At 36.4% G+C, this 21,395-nt stretch overlaps 1 protein-coding gene across 11 annotated transcripts in view; it reads right to left on the bottom strand.

The window, feature by feature from the left end:
• Nucleotides 1-21,395, bottom strand: part of LOC127448861 (disks large homolog 1-like) — a 228,700-nt gene that overhangs the window by 82,889 nt on the left and 124,416 nt on the right. The window contains exon 1 of one of the 11 annotated variants that reach the window (XM_051711734.1): nucleotides 14,489-14,766. The exons of 9 other annotated variants lie outside the window; for them this stretch is intronic. In XM_051711734.1, the coding sequence (XP_051567694.1) occupies nucleotides 14,489-14,704 (216 nt within the window). In that variant the 5' untranslated portion in view covers nucleotides 14,705-14,766. Of the gene's footprint in view, nucleotides 1-14,488; nucleotides 14,767-21,395 lie in introns of those variants that run through there. One more of the 11 variants, XM_051711735.1, reaches the window with a different exon arrangement.

Here is a 21,395-nt window from a genome sequence, read left to right as displayed (position 1 = left end):
AAAATAAATATATACATCTCAACTGAGAAACCCCACCCCCCCCCCCCCCCACCCACCCACCACGAAAAAAAGACCTTCCTCTGAGTTAACAACAATGGGGAAGATGGGATAAGAAACACTCTATTAACAATGGGCATTTACTGATAAACTGTACCATATTTAGACATGGAGTTTTGATGAAACTGTTTTAGATGTTTTGAACAACATCCATTGTATTATTAGGTACACTGAAAAATTTCTAATTTAGTTTTTCCAAGCACAAAATTGAAAACCAGTTTTGACTGGTAAAAACATTTAAAATAGAGGGACACGCCTCCGCTGTACAGCAGATGGCTCCATACACACACTTATGCTCATGGTAGAGGAAAGAAAATGAGGCCACACATTTCCATCATCAACCATCCATATCAGTAAGAATATAGTCACCCCTCAAATGTAGTCTGACATAAGTGATTTTATCTAAGGTCCACTAATGCATAAAGCAATTTAAACAATTTAAAGGTGAAGTGTGTGATTTTTTTTCTGTGTTAATGTACATACTCTCTTACTGCTTTTCTGCTTAACATTCAGAGACAACTATAGCCTACTGTAAATAAGCTATTCATAGATTGACTTCCTGAAGGGTGTAAACACTGTGAAGCTTTCAGACATTTCTTTGTTTGTTAGAACAGTAGGGTTGGGAGTTAAGAATCTTATTCAAAAGGTTACATGTACTATACACACACACACACACACACACACACACACACACACACACATACATATATACATAAATACATACACATACACATACACACACAGTACTGTGCAAAAGTTTTAGACACTTGTGAAAAACTTTCAAAGTGAGGATTTCTTAAAAAAAAATAATGACAAATAGTTTTCATTAATCAATTAACATCATACAGTAAACAGGAAAAGAGCTAAATCAATATTTGGTGTGAACACTTTTGCCTTCAAAACAGCACCAATTCTCTTAGGTACACCTGGACACAGTTTTTCTTGGTTGTTGGCAGATAGGATGTTCCAAGATTCTTGGAGAATTCGCCACAGTTCACAGGCTGTCTCAATTACTTCTGTCTCTTTGTAATCCCAGACTGACCCGATGTTCAGTGGGGGGGCTCTGTGAGGGCCATGCCATCTGTTGCAGGGCTCCCTGTTCTTCTATTCTATTCTATTTGCAAAAGGAATGTTTGGGAGTATAAAATGTATATTTCCTATTGACATACTAAAGTAGCAGATATAAATAACCATCTTAAGACAAATGTTTTCGTGAAACATCTTATGTGCCTAAGACTTTTGCACAGTACTCTGTGTGTGTATATATATATATATATATATATATATATATATATATATATATATATATTAGGGGTGTAACGGTTCAAATTTCTCACGGTTCAGTTTGTATCACGGTTTTAGGGTCACGGTTTCGGTACGGTTCGGTATTTGTTATGTTTAGAGGAAATAAATATTACTGCCAAATCCAAAGTAAAAATATTCTATTTGGTAACAGACACTTCAAGAGATTTGCCCTCACTACAAATCACCACGGTTTTACTACAGTAATTATAGTTTAAACATTGTATTTGTAGTAAAATCATAGCAACCACAAAATTAACATGGTTACCCTCATGGTTCCAATACTATAGTAAAATCATGGTTACTATATGGAAACTACAGTATTACTGTTGTAAAACAATGGTTAGTTGTATCAAAACCATGATTTCTGCCAAGAAAATAATGGTGACAGCAGTCATTGGTACTTCAGTCATGGCTACTACAATATTACTATAGTAAAACCATGGTTACTATATGGCTACTACAGTATTACTACATAAAACCATGGTTAATTCTATCAAAACCACGATTTCTACTAAGAAAACCATGGTGACAACAGTCCTTGTTATTACAGTCATGGTTACTACAATATTACTATAATAAAACCATGGTTAATTTTCGTTAGGGTCCTTAACTAAAAACAAAAAATATTTTAACTTAATACCTGCATTATTACGCTACATGCATCAACATATAGTGCATTTCAAACTCAACTCAACGTATATTCAACGTTCAGAATCTGTACATCACTATAGAAGAAATAAACTTGCTTTTAAAATGAATACGAGAATGGACGTCAAAACACAACTCAGGTATTTTAATCATATGGGGAAAATCCACATCTTCATCAATGGAGTAAGGACAACATAACTTTGGCTATGAACACCCCAAGCACATTAGTTCATGTTTCATGTCTGTCTGAACTAGCACCAAGTGCCTGTTTAAAAAACGGAAGGGAGTGTGTCTGTGTGCAGTTTCAGGCTCACATGCGGCTCTATCCTCTGGTGATGTCAGCATAAATAGCTAATCAAATATCGATGTATTACCAGTATACAGCACCAGTGGCAGTTCTAGCTTGTATGGCGCCCTGTGCGAAACCCGCATCAACACGCCCCCAAAGTTGTTGACGGGGGGCTGTTGGTTGTTGTATGATGCCTTGGGCAAAACCTGCTTCAACACGCCACGGGAGGGGGGGTCTGTGTAGGTGCCTTGTGCCCCCCGCCGCAAGATGCCGCCCTGGGCAACTGCACATGTCGCCCATGCCTAAATCCGCTACTGTAAGGCACTCGCATTGAGCAATGTCTGCAAACAGTGCCTGTTTTGTAAAAGTTTTTTTGACCATCGCTGTTATAACTGAATGCATAAAGAAAAAGTTCTCAGACAGGAGACTTAAATGACGCAGGGCTTCTCTGTTGCAGCCTGTTTGCCATTTTGCCAGCTAAAACGTGCAGAACTGTGATGTCATCAACTGATTTAACATACTAACAGTTAATAGGACAGCTTCTCACTGTAGAAAGTTGACCCATGTGAAACAAAGCTGGAGTGTGCCCATCTACAGAGCCATACAGGTGCATTAGCAGAGGTTACAACTGCGCATGTCTATTTGGCGCTTCATTTTCTTCACCAAACTGTATGATCCAGATGCGTTATTAAACTATAGATGTACCGCAGAGCAAATGCTTACCGAACCATGGTTGGCAAACCGTACAGTATAGAGAAAATTTACACCCCTAATAATATATATATATATATATATATATATATATATATATATATATATATATATATATATATATATATATAACAGAACCAAATTATTTTCATGCAATCAAAATGTCAGCAATCCACCAAAGCTGTCCATTTGTGATCAGATATTAATACCAGGTCTGAACTGAACAGTTACAAATTTTCCTGTAATAGTGGTGTCTGTTTTATAAAAATAAATGAATAAGTCTATGTAAAAACACCTTTTGCATGAATCTGTTCTATTAAGATCTGAAATGATCACATCATTTGGTAACAGAATGTTGATGGCAGTAAATACCATTATGAGGGCAAAAAGTATCTATTGAAGGCCATTCAACAGTTGCCATTTATTTTGACAATATATATATATATTTTAAACGTTTTTACTTTTTACATTTTTATGTTACAGTTAAAGGGATAGTTCACCCAAAAATGAAAATTCTCTCATTATTTACTCACCCTCATGATATCCCAGGTGTGTATGACTTTCTTTCTTCAGCAGAACACATTTGAAGAAAAACGGAAAAATATCTTGGCTCAGTAGGTCCTTAAAATGCAAGAGAAAGGAGATTTCTCTTTTGAAGCTCCAAAAATCACAATCAGCCAGCATAAACGTCATCCATACGACTCCAGCTGTTAAATTAATGTCTTCTAAAGTGACACGATTGCTTTTGCCGTGCAAAAGATAAATATTTAAGTACTTTCTTTAAACTCTAAATCATGATTCTGAATGCAGCGGTATGCGCGTGACGTAATTGCAATGGTATTTGAAAAATGCGAGAACTGAAGCAAGTGCATCACAGCCGGAAGAGCAGCGCCGTTTACAAGTGAGGAGGAGGAATACTGTACTGTAGCTTGGTTAGTTTTGGTTTAGATCTGTATTTATCTGTCTTTACTCACAATGGTGCATTTGTGTGCTTATCCTGGATGTCTCAACTGACTGGAGAACATGAGATTACGTCTGTATCATTGCAACCAAAAGTGATCGTATTACTTTAGAAGACATTAATTTAACCGCTGGAGTTGTATCGATGATGTTTATGCTGACTGTCTGTTATTTGTTGAGCTTCAAAAGAGATATTTCCATTCTTTTGCATTTTAAGGACCTACTGAGCTAAGATATTTTTCTATTTTTCTTCAATTGTGTTCTGGTGATGAAAGAAAGTCATACACACCTGGAATATTATGAGAGTGAGTAAATAATTAGATAATTTTCATTTTTGGGTGAACTATCCCTTTAAGGACAGTCACCAGTGAAGGGATTGGATAGTGCCCGTTCTTGTTGAGCCTTAAGCAAAATCAGCCTTATCAGAATTTCATTTTCCTACCATTCCAAAGTGATTAGTCAGATGGTTAAAAAAAAAGACTGTTTCCAAACAGGTTTCCCACACTGTCCTCCTCTGCCAAAAAAACAATGCAAGTTCTCTCTTGAAAGTGTGTGCCACTCTAAACAAGTTAGAGGCAAGAATTTTCATTTGTGGATGAACTACTCCTTTAAACTGGGATATGAGAAAGTATTTTAACAGCAAACAATTACACACATTAGCTTTAAAGAGCTAAATTCTGTAGGACATCCAAACCACACAGTGATCACAGGGATTAGATGTTAATACAAATTGTAGACAAGAACCTTGTATCCCTGAATTGTAAAACCCATAACATGCCTAATGTGAATCCTTGGGTTGTAAAATCCAATTCAACACTCCTTGTGTTCAGGTTTAGCCAAAGGCTTGACTTAGGCCAACAGCTTAAGTTACAAGCTTGCATTTCTCTCTGAACAGGCTAATCAATGAAGACTACTGTTCACAGAGATAGCCAGTGTTCTCTTTCACTGATACAAGAACTTAATAGACATCACATTCCCCTCTGCCCTGCTTCTGTCTTCTTTGAATCTAATGAACTCATTGAAAAACCACTGGGCACTGAATGCTTACACAGTAGAAGACAATAAAAAAGAGAGGGTGCTTGATAAGTATTTATGAACAAAAAGTACAATCTAAAATAGTAAAATTATGTATTATATTTAGGGCTGTCAATTTCACTTGTTTATTTAGAAAAACAAATAACGCATTTAATCAAATAAGGGATTATTTATTTTTATACAATGGGTCTGTTGAATGCTTGATTCTGATTAGTTGAAAGACAATTATTTACTGCAATTATTTTCCAGTAAATGCACTGGCCATGGCTATGAAGCAGTTCCAGGTCTTGACCGCATAACGGTTCCATATTACTTCGCCAAATTATTTCAGTTATTACAAAGAGCCGTACAGGCTACCACAGCAAAATAACTAATTTAAACAAAGACACTGGATAAGTAAATCGGACAAAAACAACAAACAATGTCAGTAATATCCTAAATTGCTTAAAAGTTCAATTGGAATGTGTGCCTTACGCTCCCTCTCTCTTGCTCTGGTCTCACCCACACCAATACTCACCCACCCACACACACACACACACACACCCACACACACACACACACACACCCACACACACACACACACACACACAGAAAGAGATTTGAGTCACAACCAATAAACAGAGCCTTGATGTCAACACACCCCCATTTCTATAATATCTGAAATAACTTTTATTTAGAGGTCGACTGATAGTGGATTTTGCTGATATGATAACTAAGGTGATGGGAAAGGCCCATAACCGATTAATTGTCCGATAGTTTTTAAAATCGATTTATAGAATGTCAGAAAATGTTCTTGATCTTTTCTTACCATGACAGGCACAGAAAAAGAGTCCAAAATGAATAAAATCCCAGATGTGGTTTATTTTCAACCAAAATCCCAATAATAACCAGAAAAAAATTAAGATTTGATGCATAATGTGGGACTTTTATGTTCAAACAAGCCGAAACACACAGGGGACTCTTATTTTGAAAATAATAAATGATGAAAAAATATTCAGCAACTATTGGAATAGACTTTGCTGTTAACTGATAGATCCAAAAAGTAACTATCGGCACCGATTAATCGGTAAAACCGATATATCGGTCTACCTCTACTTTTAATATCTGTGGAAAGTACCCTCGCGATCCCCCCTCTCTCGCACTCATGCACGGACACACACACATACTTGGGAGCAACAAACAGAGCCTTCATGACTGCGCACTCAAGCAAATCAGTGGGGTTCAAACAGTTTTTTAACATAGAAAAGCTATATACAAGAATGGCAACACTGAGAAGTATACTTAAACTTACATATTAAAAATTTGAAGCGATGTTACTGCTGATGAAGCTGTTGTAAACAGGTAATTCCACACATGATCTCTCTGTTTCTCTCTATTTCTTTCTTGCTCACATAACACAAACACTCACACACACACACAATACCTTGTTACTCCAGTAAGTGCTTGACAGCAGCGAAAGCCTCTGTTACAAGTTCTAAAGTGACTTTTTCGAACTAGCAACGAAGACGCGGAATCCATGGTGGAAGAAATTAGTTCCACCCACTAGAGCGTTTTAGGGGCGAAAACCAGAAAATGTCTAGAAATAAAACCCTGAATGATGTCTTAAGGTGTGGTAACCATGGTATAATATTCAAGCTTGAAGGACCACCACGTCTCACTAAATCACACTTACTGGAAGCAAGCAGCACTGCAATGAGCAAGGAGCTGCTCACACAGGATGCACTCTTTCATTCAAAAACAGCTAGAAAGAGTGCAATGGAACAGATCACAGTACAGTGGTCTCGATCCACATTTTCAAAAGTTAAACTGTTTTAATTTGATAAAGTGTCTTAAAAATCACGAGATGAATGGCTACTTCGGACAGATTGAAAAATTTAATTTCAAAATGGATTGCTGTGGACTATAGGCAAGTAATAGGCTTACAGTATGTTTAATTATGTCGAATTAAAACAATATATTGACTTCTAAAGCCACTTTTTAATGTCTACTCAATGCTTTATTCTCGACAAATATTGGTATATGTGATTAAGTGCAACTAATTTGATTAATCTATGTATTATGTAATTAAATGATTAAAATGTTTAAATAATGCCTCTTTTTATATCCTTTGTTTTATTACAGTCAGCTTTTAATAAAAAACAACTAAAATAAACATTTAATTAATACATATAATGTAGCACAGATGCATTAAAGCAGGGACCGTATGGATAAAACTTATCAGAAATGCTCTTAAGAATGGTCTTAATCTTTGACTTAAGAGTCAAAAAATTCTTAGCAAAAAGTAGGACTTGTGTAAGAGTAGGAGCTTTTTACAAAGAAGCTAAAAGCAAATTTCAGCAAAGTCTAAGAATGATTCTTAAGTGCTGACTGAGTGACACTGTGTTATGAAGTAAGGACTACAGTGATGTCTACCCAAAATGGCTGCCCTTAACCACTAAATCATGCCAATAGTGAGCCTGCAAGTATATTACATCAGAGCAGCATACCACCATTCATTCATTCATTCATGATTTAATAAAAGTATAAAAATACATTATAAATCAATATTTTGATAATAGGATATTTTTTGGCGAATAATTATTTGAATAATCAAATGTGAAAGCCAAATTTAACTTCCTGTATTTTAAAACATTATTCCACATTTTGCCGAATGTTGTCCTCTAAACAATGTGCAAACTGAAGGCAAAAAAATAAATTTAAAAAAATCAAACCGTATAAGTGTACACTAAGCATTTTGTTTAAAAATGTTGCAATAAAAATTGCATTTGCTTTTCACATTAGCTAAGACCATCAGCACTGGGCAGCTTAAATGCATCACTCCACTTGAGTTAGTGGCGTTCCAAACTAAAGTGTAAGAGTAGTGCAGATGTCTAAGTGCAGCTAGATGTCTGAATTTTCATTAATCTCTGTTACATTAAAGATTTCACCCAGCATTGTCTCTCACTCCATGACTGCTCGGATTACTACTACACTATATGACCAACAGAGTTAAATTAAACGCTTCAGCTTTACTACCTATCACAGCTGAGAGTCACAACAGACATGCTCAGGGCTCCTACCTGATACCATTGTTTCCGAGTTGGGAGGAGACGTAAACTTTCAACATGGCGGGGGAGAGAACGACAGTGACAGTGTCTTAAAAATAAGAGTTCCTCAAGAAATATACAAGAATGAAACTGATTCAACTGCATCACTGCACAGATGTAGGTAATCACATGCTCAGTTGCGCTCTCTCTCTCGCACACACTTCCTTGTAAATCCAATAACTTGTTAGAAACAGCCCAAACTGTTGTTACTAGTTCTAAAGTGATGTTTTCGAATTAATAATGGAGGCTTGGGTGCATCTTTCAAACTAACAATGGCAGATCCTGAATCATGGCGTAAGAAAGTAGTTCCACACAAAATAGTAGTTAAGTAGTTTTGGACAGTCCTTAGTTTATCCTGACTTATTTACTTGTTTGTTCATAAAACTGATCTATAGAAGCAATATCACACTCACAATCATGCTGTATTTTCTATCTATCAGCACAGCTCTGATTACCTATGGCCGAATAACAGCACATACAGGACATACAGCACTTTTGCTCATGTGATATTGCTTTAAAGCTGAAGTACGTAACTTTTTCTGTGTTAAAATACTTTCTTCTTTCCCAGCTTAATATGCAGACACAACTTTATGTAAGTCATTCATAGGTTAATTTTCTCTAAAACTGTAAGCCCTGTGTTTCTGTGGCACTATGAAAATTGCTGTTTGTTTTGAGCGACCCGCTTAGACCCGCCCCAACAATGTTTCTCAACCAGTGCCGTGAGTTTGAGGTGGACTATCTCTTTGTTTGACCAATGGCAGACAAGGAGTGTATTCAGAAAGCTGTTTTGAAAACATTGATTATATTTGCAATTCCATTTAGTGGCGCTATTGGCGCAGATATTACATATTTGAGCTTTAACAAAAAGTGGCTTTAGAATGCAACATTGTTTATTTCCATTTCACTGAACATAAGCCTATAATTGGCATATAGTCCACAGAAATCCATTTTGCGATTTAATTCATCAATCTGTCCGAGACAGATTTTATCATAAGGGCTTTTCTAAGGAAACGTCTAGGTACATATAGTCTATGCATCAGATGGAAACTTTGAGCATCTCACTTGGGTTGAGTTGAGTCAAACAAAGCATTCTTAGGTCGCTGTGTCAAGTTAAACGTAGTTTGAAACTTATAAAAGCATGTCTCAAGACACCTGCATTCAGAACTGCACTCTGTCCAGCTGTGATTGAACCCAAGAAAGCATTCTCATATTGTGCTATCACTAGTGTCAAGCAAGCCTGAGTGTGGTTTGTTGTCTGCAAAGCTGCGCACTGCCTATACAGCATGAGTTTTGCTTACTGCCCCCTGCTGAAAACAGGTAGTACTTAAAGCTTGACTTTCTCCAATGGTAGGAATATTCCTTATTATGGTCCCATAATAATATGATAATTGTGTTGATTTTTTTTATATGTTATTTTCTATAATTTTTCACACTTAATTACAACATTAAATCGACAGCCCTAATAATAATGCATGGTCTCTGTGGGCTTCCATATGTTTGGAAACAATCATTACTCTTGCAATTCCATTTGGTGACACTGGTGGCGCTGGAATTCACACTTCTGCTTATTCAAGGTTTTTGTCATCAATGATGTCATTACTGTCCAAATCTTTCAAGCATACACAACTGAAGTATTCTATACCACTGGATTCTATACGAGTGGTGCTGACCCAGTGTTTAAGAGCCAGGAACCACAGAGACACCATTATGCACTTGTTCTCTCAAAAACTTAACCCCAATCAGGTCGAGAGATGCTGTCACTGCAAACGATCTACAACACATTGTAGTGGATTAAAGCATCATCTTAATGGCAAATTATCAATTAATGAACACTCAAATCACTTTGCCCTCAGCAAACACACCACTAATGTGTTCTCCCATACAAACGACAGCAAGACGATGTGCTGAAACAGTATCTGTATTGCCTTAAACGAGGAAGAAAAATGTTCATTCCTGTTGCCATGATTCATTTTAGAGAATGTCTCCTACACACATACATCCCACAGATCTCTCTCTCCTCTACCTCGCCCAGCCAGCACGAACGTAGGAGCGCTCAATCTCTTTAGCTTGAGATACACTCATCTGCCTTAGAAGACATTTTAATCTACTACAACCTTGCTAAAGCCATAAATTACACCAGGAAGGAGGGTCCCCCTCTATTGTCTCAGCTGAACTAATAGGGTTAATGGGCAGGGTCAAGGAGGGCGATTGGGTGGCGATTACAATAGTGATTGATGAAGCTATAACTGGTTCATATGCTGTTTACCCATTAGCCAAATTTCCACCTGCACGCCGTCCCTTATGAAAGATATGCTGTCATAGAAAGCTCTATGTTCAACAGACATGAAAAAAATAAATAAACAAGTGGTGCCACATGATGAAATGTCCTTGCTTGACGATTGCTATGGCAACGCCATGGCAACAGCTGAAGCTGCAGAGAGACCTGCCTCTTGCAGGATGCAAGGCTATGCATGCTCTTATGATGACTGCAGCTCTCCAGCTCCTAAACTGGTTCTTTCTTGAATTAACATCAGTTAATTCACAAAATATACTGGGATTTTTGCTGTATCATTGAGGGATACAACTAAACTGGTCTTTCATTAGGGTAGATACACTCATAAACATGCTAACATTAAGAGTTACCATCACTGGCCACCTAACTGCTAATATGACTATATTAATTAGTTCACTACAAAATACCTGTGCCACACACACATTGAGGTGCTGTAGTAAATGTATGGGGAGGATTGGCTGAGTTCTTGGTGGGTGGATGTATGGAGCATGGCATATCATTGCAGCAATGCTTTTGCCAGAAACAGATCAACAGAAACAGGTACTGTAGAACAGGGGTAGATCTTAAAGGGATAGGGATCCTTTACTCACCCTCATGCCTACCCAGGTGCATATGACTTTCTTTCTTCTGCAGAACTGAAATGAAGATTTTTTGAATAATATCTCAGCTCTGTAGGTCCATACAATGCAATGGTGACCAGAACCAAGTAGGTCCAAAAAGGATATGAAGGCAGCATAAGAGTAATTCATATGAATCCAGTGGTTAAATCCATGTCTTCTGAAGTGATATGATAAGTGTGGGTGAGGAAAAAGATCAATATTTAAGTCCTTTTTTACTATAAATCTCCACATTTGACCAGCCCCAACCAGTAGGTGGCTGAATGTGAAAATGAAAGTCACTTCCACATCAGAATGTGGAATTGAATGTGAAAGTAAATATTTATAGTAAAAAAGGACTTAAATATTGATCTGTTTCTCACCCACACCTATCATATCGCTTCTGAAGACATGGATTTAACCACTGGAGTTGTATGGATTACTTTTATGCTGCCTTTATGTCCTTTTTGGACCTTCAGATTTCTGGTCACCATTCACTTGCATTGTATGGACCCACAAAGCTGAAATATTCTTCAAAATATCTTCATATGTGTTCTGCAGAAGAAAAATTCATACACATCTGGGATGGCATGAAAATGAGTAAGTGATGAGAGAATTTACATTTTTGGGTGAACTATCCCTTTAAAGATGCGCGTCATAAAATACACACATACAGACAAATACACAAGATAAGAGCATGATAATATCCTAGATGCAAAAAGGTCACAGAATCAGAGGCATTACTCGATCACAAATTCTTTTCCATGGGTACTTTCAAATCCAATCCTCAGTTTAATTCAGTGATAACTAGGCAGCCCACAATTGGAAGCACTGCACCAAAAACATGCTCCACAGGAAATAAGGGAAACTATTTTCCACCAGAAGCCATACTCTTCCTGTCTCTGAAAGCTTTTTAAAGAAAGAAAAAAAAAATGGTCTCACTTTATGTTGGGTTTCTTATAGCAATAGTTCACCCAAAAATTTTAATTCTGCCATGATTTATGTACCCTCATGTTGTTCCAAATGTGTGTTCAAGTACGAATTTGTGTTGAGCACCTGCTGTCAAGATTTTTGCTGAGAAAAAAATCTGGTTGTTTCTCACCAAAACCTATTGTATGCCTTAGAATATAAGGCACAAGCTGCATGGACCACTTTTATTTGGGTCCTTTTTTAAGTTTTAAAGTGAGGCACAATCCACTGTCATTGCATTGGAAAGACATGCAGTGAAATTCATTCAAACGTCGAAGATGAAGAAAAGTCATACAGGTTTGAAATGACATGAGTGTGTGTGAATTATGACTGAATTTGAAATTTTATGTGTACTATTCTTTTAATTGCTATGTACTTTAATCATTTAATGCAATGCACTTATTGTGTACATACACTGTAATTCATTCAGCAAAAAACAATTAACCTATTTTGCAATTATTTTTCCTGTTTAGTCATTTCCCTCCTTATATTAAGGATGAGTTTCTACTCATGCTCATAAATTATTTTTGATTCAAACCACAGAATTGCATGTATTCGCTTTCTCATTAGCCAATCCATGACTTCAAAATGGGCTGTAAATCTTACAGACAACAGCTTCATATTACCTTGGAGTCTTTACAATAATACTCCTCCCTTTGTGAGATCAAGGCTAAGCCTTTTTATATCGTATGAGGTACTTGTCATTTGATACTTACAACTGTAGCATTTAGATATGGTTAACATTGACTGAAGATACTGTATATCATGCAAATGACAAGCTACATTTCTTTACACCAAAGAGGATTAATACATTCTAGACTTTCAGCCAGACATATCGTAATGCTACACCTCTAACGTGACAATCTTAAAATGCAATGCTTAGTGAAGCGAATATATATTGGTTACATTATGCCTACGGCATCAAAAATATCAGATGGATCACTGGCTACAAACTTGTTACTGAGTGTTTAGCATCTTTTGAGAAAGGAAGCTGTATCTGCAAGAGTACGCTCCTAAAAAGTTTTTAGTGATCATAATGCTTTTGAATTTCAACACAGCAATAATCTAGTGAGTTACATTAAGTTGCATCACAAACTCTTGGCCTCTTCTATGCATGGTGGCTTATTGCTTTTCTTAAGGTCATACATGTAAGGGAGGTGTACAGAATCAGTGTGGCAATATATATATATATATATATATATATATATATATATATATATATATAGTATTAAATTTAAAATAATACTATTTGTCTGTCTGCTGATGATTAAAGTGGCTTTACTGATATCCAAAAACTTACATTTAAGAGGGCAGATGTTAAATCCTAAATTTGTCAAACTGTTATAAATTTTTAATTATGTGCATATTTTAACTAACCATGTTGGAAGTATCCATTTGTTAGTAGTTCAGTACTGTTCAGACTACTATTAAGAACTACTACGCAGTTTTTCAACCCACAAATCCCAAATCAAGAGCTGAAATGTTACCAAACACATAACTACTGGAATGTTTTCCTGTACATTCTGGTGACTGAGGTTTGACTGTCAAACATCTCCTATGTTACACAGAAAAAAAAAATATTTGGAACAATATGAGGATGTGTAAATTTTGCAGTGAATTATCTCTTTAATGTTTCCACTTCTACTTCCACTGTGTCCTAGTAAAAGCATATGCTGTGTTATATTTTATAGGTGTCCTTGGAAAGAATTGCTGGTTTTGCCTTTTGAAAGCATTCATGAAAAAGAAATGAAGTTATTACATTGTGGTAACAAAGTCAATAGCAGGAATAAAAGAACAGACCGTAAAGCCCTTTGTTGGAGTGCCTATTTGTCCTACTTTAATTTCGGGGCATGACCCATATGACACAATGAGTGACTGTTTGTCCTTGGGTTCAGAACCAGCCTCCCTGACCGGCTGCTTTTTGATATGCTTCCTCTGGTCACTCACAGGCTGAGAGGAGGGGCAGACCCCTTGATATGATTAGAAACAAGAGGGCTATTATTCACCTACTGAGTGCTTTCCTCTACCTATGGGAAACAGATACTTAAAATGTCCAGTACGATTATGTATTGTAACTCTCAATTAAAAGGGCCTCTGAGTGCTTCAAATAAAGCTGGCAATTCCCTAACATAAAGCAAATCTAATTAATCGTTCCCATAAGTGGCTTTTTACCAGAGCTCGTTTTAACACGCAAAGTCATGTCGAAAGATAGATGCACAAAATCTGGATATCGATTCAGCAGAACAAGCCATTTTTCATATAAACGTGTTATTGTCCATAAAATTGTTATAATAATGGAATTGGCTATGCAAACATGAAAAGGACAATCTAAGAAAACAAACACCCATCACATTTTATCATGTCTGAAAGATGTAGATGATTTACTCCAGTCTAGGAGACCCAACAAAACAAAATCCTTCCTACTGAATGACTTAAACATGCAGTGAAATGTGTTCATGCTAGTTTACAGTGGGGACTTCAAACTTTGCTCAAGTGTAAATGGATCCCAAGCAGCAGGTATACTGTGTCTAAGAATTACCTGGCTCGCTCCTGCTGTGATGCAGTCGCTGAAGGCTCCACGTCGCGTGAAGAAGGCCACCAGCTGCTGCCAGCGAGAGGAAGACGAAGGCAGTTCTTCACTGGAGCTCCGCTTGGCCCACTGCCTCTGTTTGGACCCTGGCGCGGCATGGCCTGTTCCAGCATTGGCCCGACCGCCTCGCGGGTACAGCGTGTTGTTACCAAAGATGTAGTTCATCACAGCCCTTGGGGCCAGGAGAGAGCAGCCGTCAAGCGCCGAGGCAGTTCGGATAAAGTGGAAGCGTGGCAGTTGTGGGAGGGAGCACCTGGATAAGGTTACAGCATTCTCTCCCAAATGTAACGACGGAACAATGCAAGCGTAAAGTTAAAGCCGACAGCCCAAAATCCATCCATTGGCCGACTCACAACCTTCCTGTCTTCACCAGCTTGGAGATCAAGTGTGCAGCAGTCTCATGCTTGAAGGTGGAGTGGGCAGTAGGAAGAGAGGAGGTGATCGCGCTGCCCACGAGCAGTGCACACTACTCTGGGCTCTGACTTGGGCTCCAGACGAGCAGAGACTGGAGAGAGGATCAATGAATGAGTGGGGAGCTCTCTGTGCATGGGGGAGAACCTAAGAGCCTGGAGAGGCAGGAAATGGGTTCAATTAACTGGCAAGTGTTGCAGTCAAAAGCCCACAGTTCTCAAGGGATTCTTAATCTAAATGGACTGGGGCTACAAGATCGTCCACGAGCAGGTATCAATCACATCACTTCCTTAAAATCAAAAGAAAGCTTTCCACTGCACATTAAATATAGATGAATGCATTCAGGGTGGTACCCTGACGAAAAAGAAACGTTTGTTGTTGTTGTGGTCCTTTTCTTCTTAGGCATGGCCAAGCCGAGAGGACTCCAGTTCTACAGCTGATTACTAGAGCCAGCCACGCCACAAAACTACTTCACAAAGCTATTGATTTTTCCTCCATGCACTTTAGGCTAAAAGCTTCATTGTTGAAAAGATATAATTACCTAATGATTATAAAATTTTAGGCTAGCAAACATACTCACGGCTCCGAACGTGAGAGAGTGGTGAGATCCAGAGGTAAAAGTAAATACAGGAAGAGAGCATGCAGTACACATTCAGAGGAAGACGATTCCATGCTGTCTGGATGCTCCTTCTGACACAGATTGGTTTTCACACACTGCGGTCTCTTACCACACACAAATGATTCAGTGAGGGGGAGACAAAAGGCTGTGCCTTCACAGGCAGAAAAAAAGAGAGAGAGAAAGCAAATTCAAAAATAACCACGTCTTTGTTAATAAGACTAGAATTCCTGCAGATCTCCACCACAGCAACGCTCTGCAGTCAAATCTATTGATAGCAGCTCTGTGTCTGTAAAAACGATCCAAGGTGTGCCACAGGTGTCAAATGAGGTAACAGACATTGTCACAGCTTGTGCCTCTATTCCCCCAGGACCAAAACCATGGCAACAGCTTCCACATCAAATAAAGCAAGCCACCCCACAGAGCCTGAGCCCTGCCTTCTTCTCCACCTAAATAGCTTATATTCACAGGGCTTTAATAGATATTAAAGAACTACATACGATGAGCCCATTACCGCACAGCATCTGATCAGAGATACTGGCACCCGTCTTTAGTGATACTGTCAATTTTCAAATTAGCACAAGGAGGAAGGGAAAAAAACAAACAAACAAAAGCATTGACTTTATTTGGTTATGAAAAAAATTTCACTAAACTGGCAACAAAAATGATGAAATTACATTTTGTCAAACCACAAGGCATTATCCTTTGGAACAGTTAACAAGTAAATTATAAACAATTAAAAAATAATAAATTTTCTATGTTAAGATTTTTTTATAATTATTCCTTCATTTTGCAGATCTATGATCACAACAACAGCTCTATTTCTAAGTCCATGCTAACAAAACGATGACATCAGTTACAGAAAATAATGGCACTAAATCTGCATCTACAATTACATTTGCCGAAACCCATGACCATTTATATACTAATATATATATATATATATATATATATATATATATATATATATATATATATATATATATATATATACTAATATATACATATGTATACATACATACATACATACATACATACACACACACTAAGATGTAAACAACAGCTCAATTTTTAAATCCATGCATTCTAAAGACTACACGTTACATTGGAACAGATCACTGCCTTGAGACAATGCCTAAGGACATTCTTCGCAGCATTCTCATTTAAATCTGACCTTCTAAATGTTGGAGTGTATCAATAATTCATCAGCAATTACATAAAAACACTGTGCATTTATTTTTCATGATTGTTGCTGTGGACCCCTCACCATGGTTTACCAATTTAACGGACAACTTGAAAATCCAGACCCCCAATGTCATGTCAGCTTAAGACCACCATTTAAACTTGCACAGAGCTACATAACTCTTGACAAGCCACTGCCATGAGGAGCTTCACAAAGGCACTGTGGATGCTGTTTTATTCCTACATTGCTCCATTAATTCTGCAAGGTTTTTCCTGAACTGGCAATTTCATGACTTGACATAGGAATTGTAAAACTACACGTACAATAGGATATTATTTGAATTTCATTCCATTATCATATATAATTCAAATCACTTAAATTCTGAAGTTAGAATTACAATTCTACATTCCGTTTGCTACCCCAATTCAAACTCAGGAACTGAACTGGAATTTAGAAGCCATTCTCAATTCAATTCTGAAAGGTACAGTACACCACCCTGATGGTCACACTGACAGGATTGATATTGCTCTTCTGTGACTGCCAGAACAAAAACGGCAATGTTCGACATACCTTGTTCAGTTCAGCTCATGACATGTTAGAAAGAGACGTGATCATGTAATTACTCTACAGCCTTTATATTTCCCTATAGAGCGAAAAAAAATAAAATAAAAAATAAGCCAAAAGCGGCAAGTGGTAATAAATATGGGTTCTGTAGACTGTATTATGCCACATAAGAGAACAGGCAAAGAGACAGTAGGACAAACAAATTTGACGCATCATTTATGTAACACAAATGGTGTGGGATGAGCTACATGAAATAGTTTAATATTTAGGCCTAGAGGTTTGCTAAAGCATGTGCAATACTAACTGAAAACTACTTATATGAAATTGTTGTACATGTATGACATAATTAAAAAGGAACTACACATTTTTCTGTAGTTCTGTAATATGGAAGCTAGTGAAGATTGGTAAATAAATTAATTAACCTACTAAAGTAGTAGATTTGTGGTAGGTTAAAACCTACCTAATGTAAAATGTAATTAATTTAATTGATTAAGTGTAGGGCAGGATTCCTCTGTAGATAGGTCAACACAAACCCATTTGTACTACAATGATACACTCTTACACTCTTACACACACACACTTGTTGAAATACTAATTTTAAAGGGGCCACTCCATTCTAATAAGCAGCAATCTATTTTGTTTACCACGTCAAACTCTTTGAGCCATTCCCTCATCTTTTTCCCCAACCACCAGCATTATGGGCAATCAATCGATAGCACAATACAAGGACAAAAGCCTTCGGAGCGGTCCCTGCCACTTCCTAAAGCTCTCCATCTCAAGGCCAAACGAATTCCGGCAGTAAACACGGCACGAGATGAGCAGTTGTTTTAGAGATGGAGTGTTGAGGACTTGGGGTGACAATAAAAATGGCATGTTGCGCCACTCATGTGAACAAGAGTATCTTCTGTTGGCAGGCACCACATGAATGTCCTATTATCATCTTCACAGTAATTTATTTGTTTTATGCTCACAAAAGAGAAAATTATATGAAGGTATAAAAGTATAGGAGCATTGCGAGACTTCTAAAGTGCACAACAGCATCTAATGATAAGGAAAACACATGCGCCCACTGTTCTGTCGGTTCTTGGGGATTTACAGAGAGAAGCTTGTAATGGGCTTTAGTTACAGATCTGTTCATTTCTGTTAGAACATACTGCGTGTTCTAACAAATGATTCCTGTATGATATCTACAATAATTTCATAAGTAATCAATATTAAAATGATTTGACATTTGCAATGTTAAATAAAGGGAAATAGATACACTGGGGTCCAGAAGTCTACACTGAAAATCAGGAATTCAAAATATAATTTAAACTTGGAAATAATAGAAAGTTTTCAAATTGGTAAAATTTTGAACAAAAGAACTTAAAATTTCACATTTTGTTTCTAAATCACTTATCAAATTTAAGCAAATTTGTGACATTGACCATGTTGTACAAAAGGCCAGATTTGCTTGCACTGTAAAAATTTTCCGTAATTTTAAAAGACTGTAAAAATGCTACATAACAAAAACGTTAATTGGTTAATGGGTAGTTACCTTAAAATATACTGTAAAAAACTGAAATATATTTTATAAGACAATACATGTAGTTTTACGGTAAAATTTTGTAAAAAAAAAAATTGTTTTAAAGTAAAAAGTCTGATTTTCTGTATAATTAACTGTAAAAAATTATATTATGTTTAACAAGAGAGTACATGTACTTTTTACAGTAAATTATTGTTAAAATTACTGTAAAAAACAATAATCGGGCGTTCCCAGAATTTCCTGCGTGACCCAGTTCATTTTATTATATTTTATTGGAGTAGTTATGTTTCTTCTTATTTTTAATATCAGTTATGTACATTGGGGTGTTCTGTGTTATATTTGATGTAGTTTAGTTAATGTTTACTGCATTATTTAAATTTCACATGCGTTAACCTGATGGTGTTTAGTGTTTGTGTGAGTGACACTGAGCACTGTCTCTACATGTTTATTGGTCATTGCTCCAGGAAGAGTCACTATTGATGAACTTCATGTCATCATGTGCCCTTCTGTAATTACTACGGTGATTAACAATACATTATAAAGTGAAAAACAGATTTTTACAGTTTCAGAAGGTTAATATATCAAGTTTATTATTTAATAATATAAATGACGGTTATGCACCGTAAATTATACAGGCATCAAAATTACATCCAGTGAAGCCTGAAACATGGTTACCGTATTTTTTACGGTGCATTTCTGGCAACCACAGCTGCCAGTTTTTTACCATAAATTTAACAGGATTTTTTTTTTTTTTTACAGTGTGCTTTTATTAAAGCTCACAAAATGTTCTTTTGAAACATTATCAAGTAATTTTGGAATAAAATGGATATTTAGGTTTTGCAAAAACTTGAGTACATGCTGTCATTAAAGCACAAATGGTTGGAGGGGGTGGGGGAGTTCTCAAATTAATGTTAAATGTTACATTTAACTTTTCAAATTCTCGATTTGTTATTCTGAGAATAACATTTGTAATGAAAAAAACAGAAACATTCTTACACTTTTGGACCAGATGTTCTTTAAAAAGTTTAAGAAAACACTTTCTGAGATTTTAACCCTTGCTTACGTCTGGGCGATATATCAAATATTCGTGATATAATCACAATGATTTTGCTGACGATATAAAATTAAGCAATATCGTAAATATCACAATTATTTTACGGTGCCTTTATTTGGCCATTAAGTTTCATAAAAAAGGAATCAGAAGACTAATTTCACAATCCTTCAGGGCTGCACAATTTATCAAAATAACACCAAAATGTTTTAACAAAAATGTGATTATTAAACGGCAAAAGGCTGCAATTAAACACAGATAAGCATGGTCTGTGTGAGTTTAAGAATAATCGGGTGACGCGCTGTGACTCGAGTTTTTAGAGCTTTAAGAGCAGTTCACATGGACTGCCAGAAGAACAAACAAATCAGACCTAGACGAAATACAACCAGAATGTTCCTTAGATGCTGGGATGGCTTCGTCTCTCATACTTTGGACATGTCATCAGGAAAGACAGATCGCTAGAAAAGGACATCATGTTTATTCAAGTCAAGGGTCAGCAAAAGCGAAGAAAACCGCAATGGATTGACACGATAGGAACGATGGAAACAGTAGGAACAATGGAAACAACACAACAACAATCAGGAAAATGGCACAGGATGGGGCAACATTTCTTTGTTACACATAGGGTCGCCATGAGTTGTAGATGACTGCAATTAACACAAACACACACACAGAGCAGTTCACATTCATTGTAAAAGACAAGTACAGCATGTTCAAGCATTTGCCCAATTCCAAACATTAGTAACCGGTACAAGTTATTATACAAATCTACTAAGGCGGCATATTGTAACAGAAAAGTTAGAAATAACAGGAAAGTTAAGGAATATTGTAAACTACAAACTGCAATTTCAGTGTCATAATAAAAGCTCCAGGTTAAGGTGAAGTAAAAAATGATATAAATATATAACTTTTATATAAAACAAATCTAATCCTCAAAATAATATTGATAATTCAGTACTATATTACAATAATAAACTTGACTGGGTCCCACTGTAATAATTTTGTATTATGCATTTTTCAACTAGTTTCTTAACAGAGTAGTTTCAGCACACCTTGTTCATAAAAAAAATAAAATAAAAAAATGTACATGTACATCAAATACATGGAGGTAAGAAATGCTTTTTATGTATTTTACTGCTACTATGTATCATTATACATAAAATAGAAATATACTGCATGTCAATGAAAATGATTAGGTCTCATTCTCCCTAGTGTTCATTTAGTGAAAAACTGGGGGGAAACATGCCTTTATTATTTTTAATTAGATTTTATTCAATGCCTTTAAAATCTGAAATCTACTTGGCTACATTGGCTGTTTGGATAAAAATTATGGTTCCTCTGTTTAAAAAAAAAAAAAAAAAAAAAATATATATATATATATATATATATATATATATATATATATATATATATATATATATATATATATATATATATATATATTCTTTTTTTTTAACACTTTTGAGCCATTTTAGAGCAGAAAAACATCTGCTACATTCTATACCA

The sequence above is a fragment of the Myxocyprinus asiaticus genome, chromosome 12, assembly GCF_019703515.2.
Source record: "Myxocyprinus asiaticus isolate MX2 ecotype Aquarium Trade chromosome 12, UBuf_Myxa_2, whole genome shotgun sequence".
In the NCBI taxonomy this organism is placed as follows: domain Eukaryota; kingdom Metazoa; phylum Chordata; class Actinopteri; order Cypriniformes; family Catostomidae; genus Myxocyprinus; species Myxocyprinus asiaticus.
Note: the sequence above shows the minus strand (reverse complement) of the source record. Positions and strands in the feature narration are given on the sequence as shown.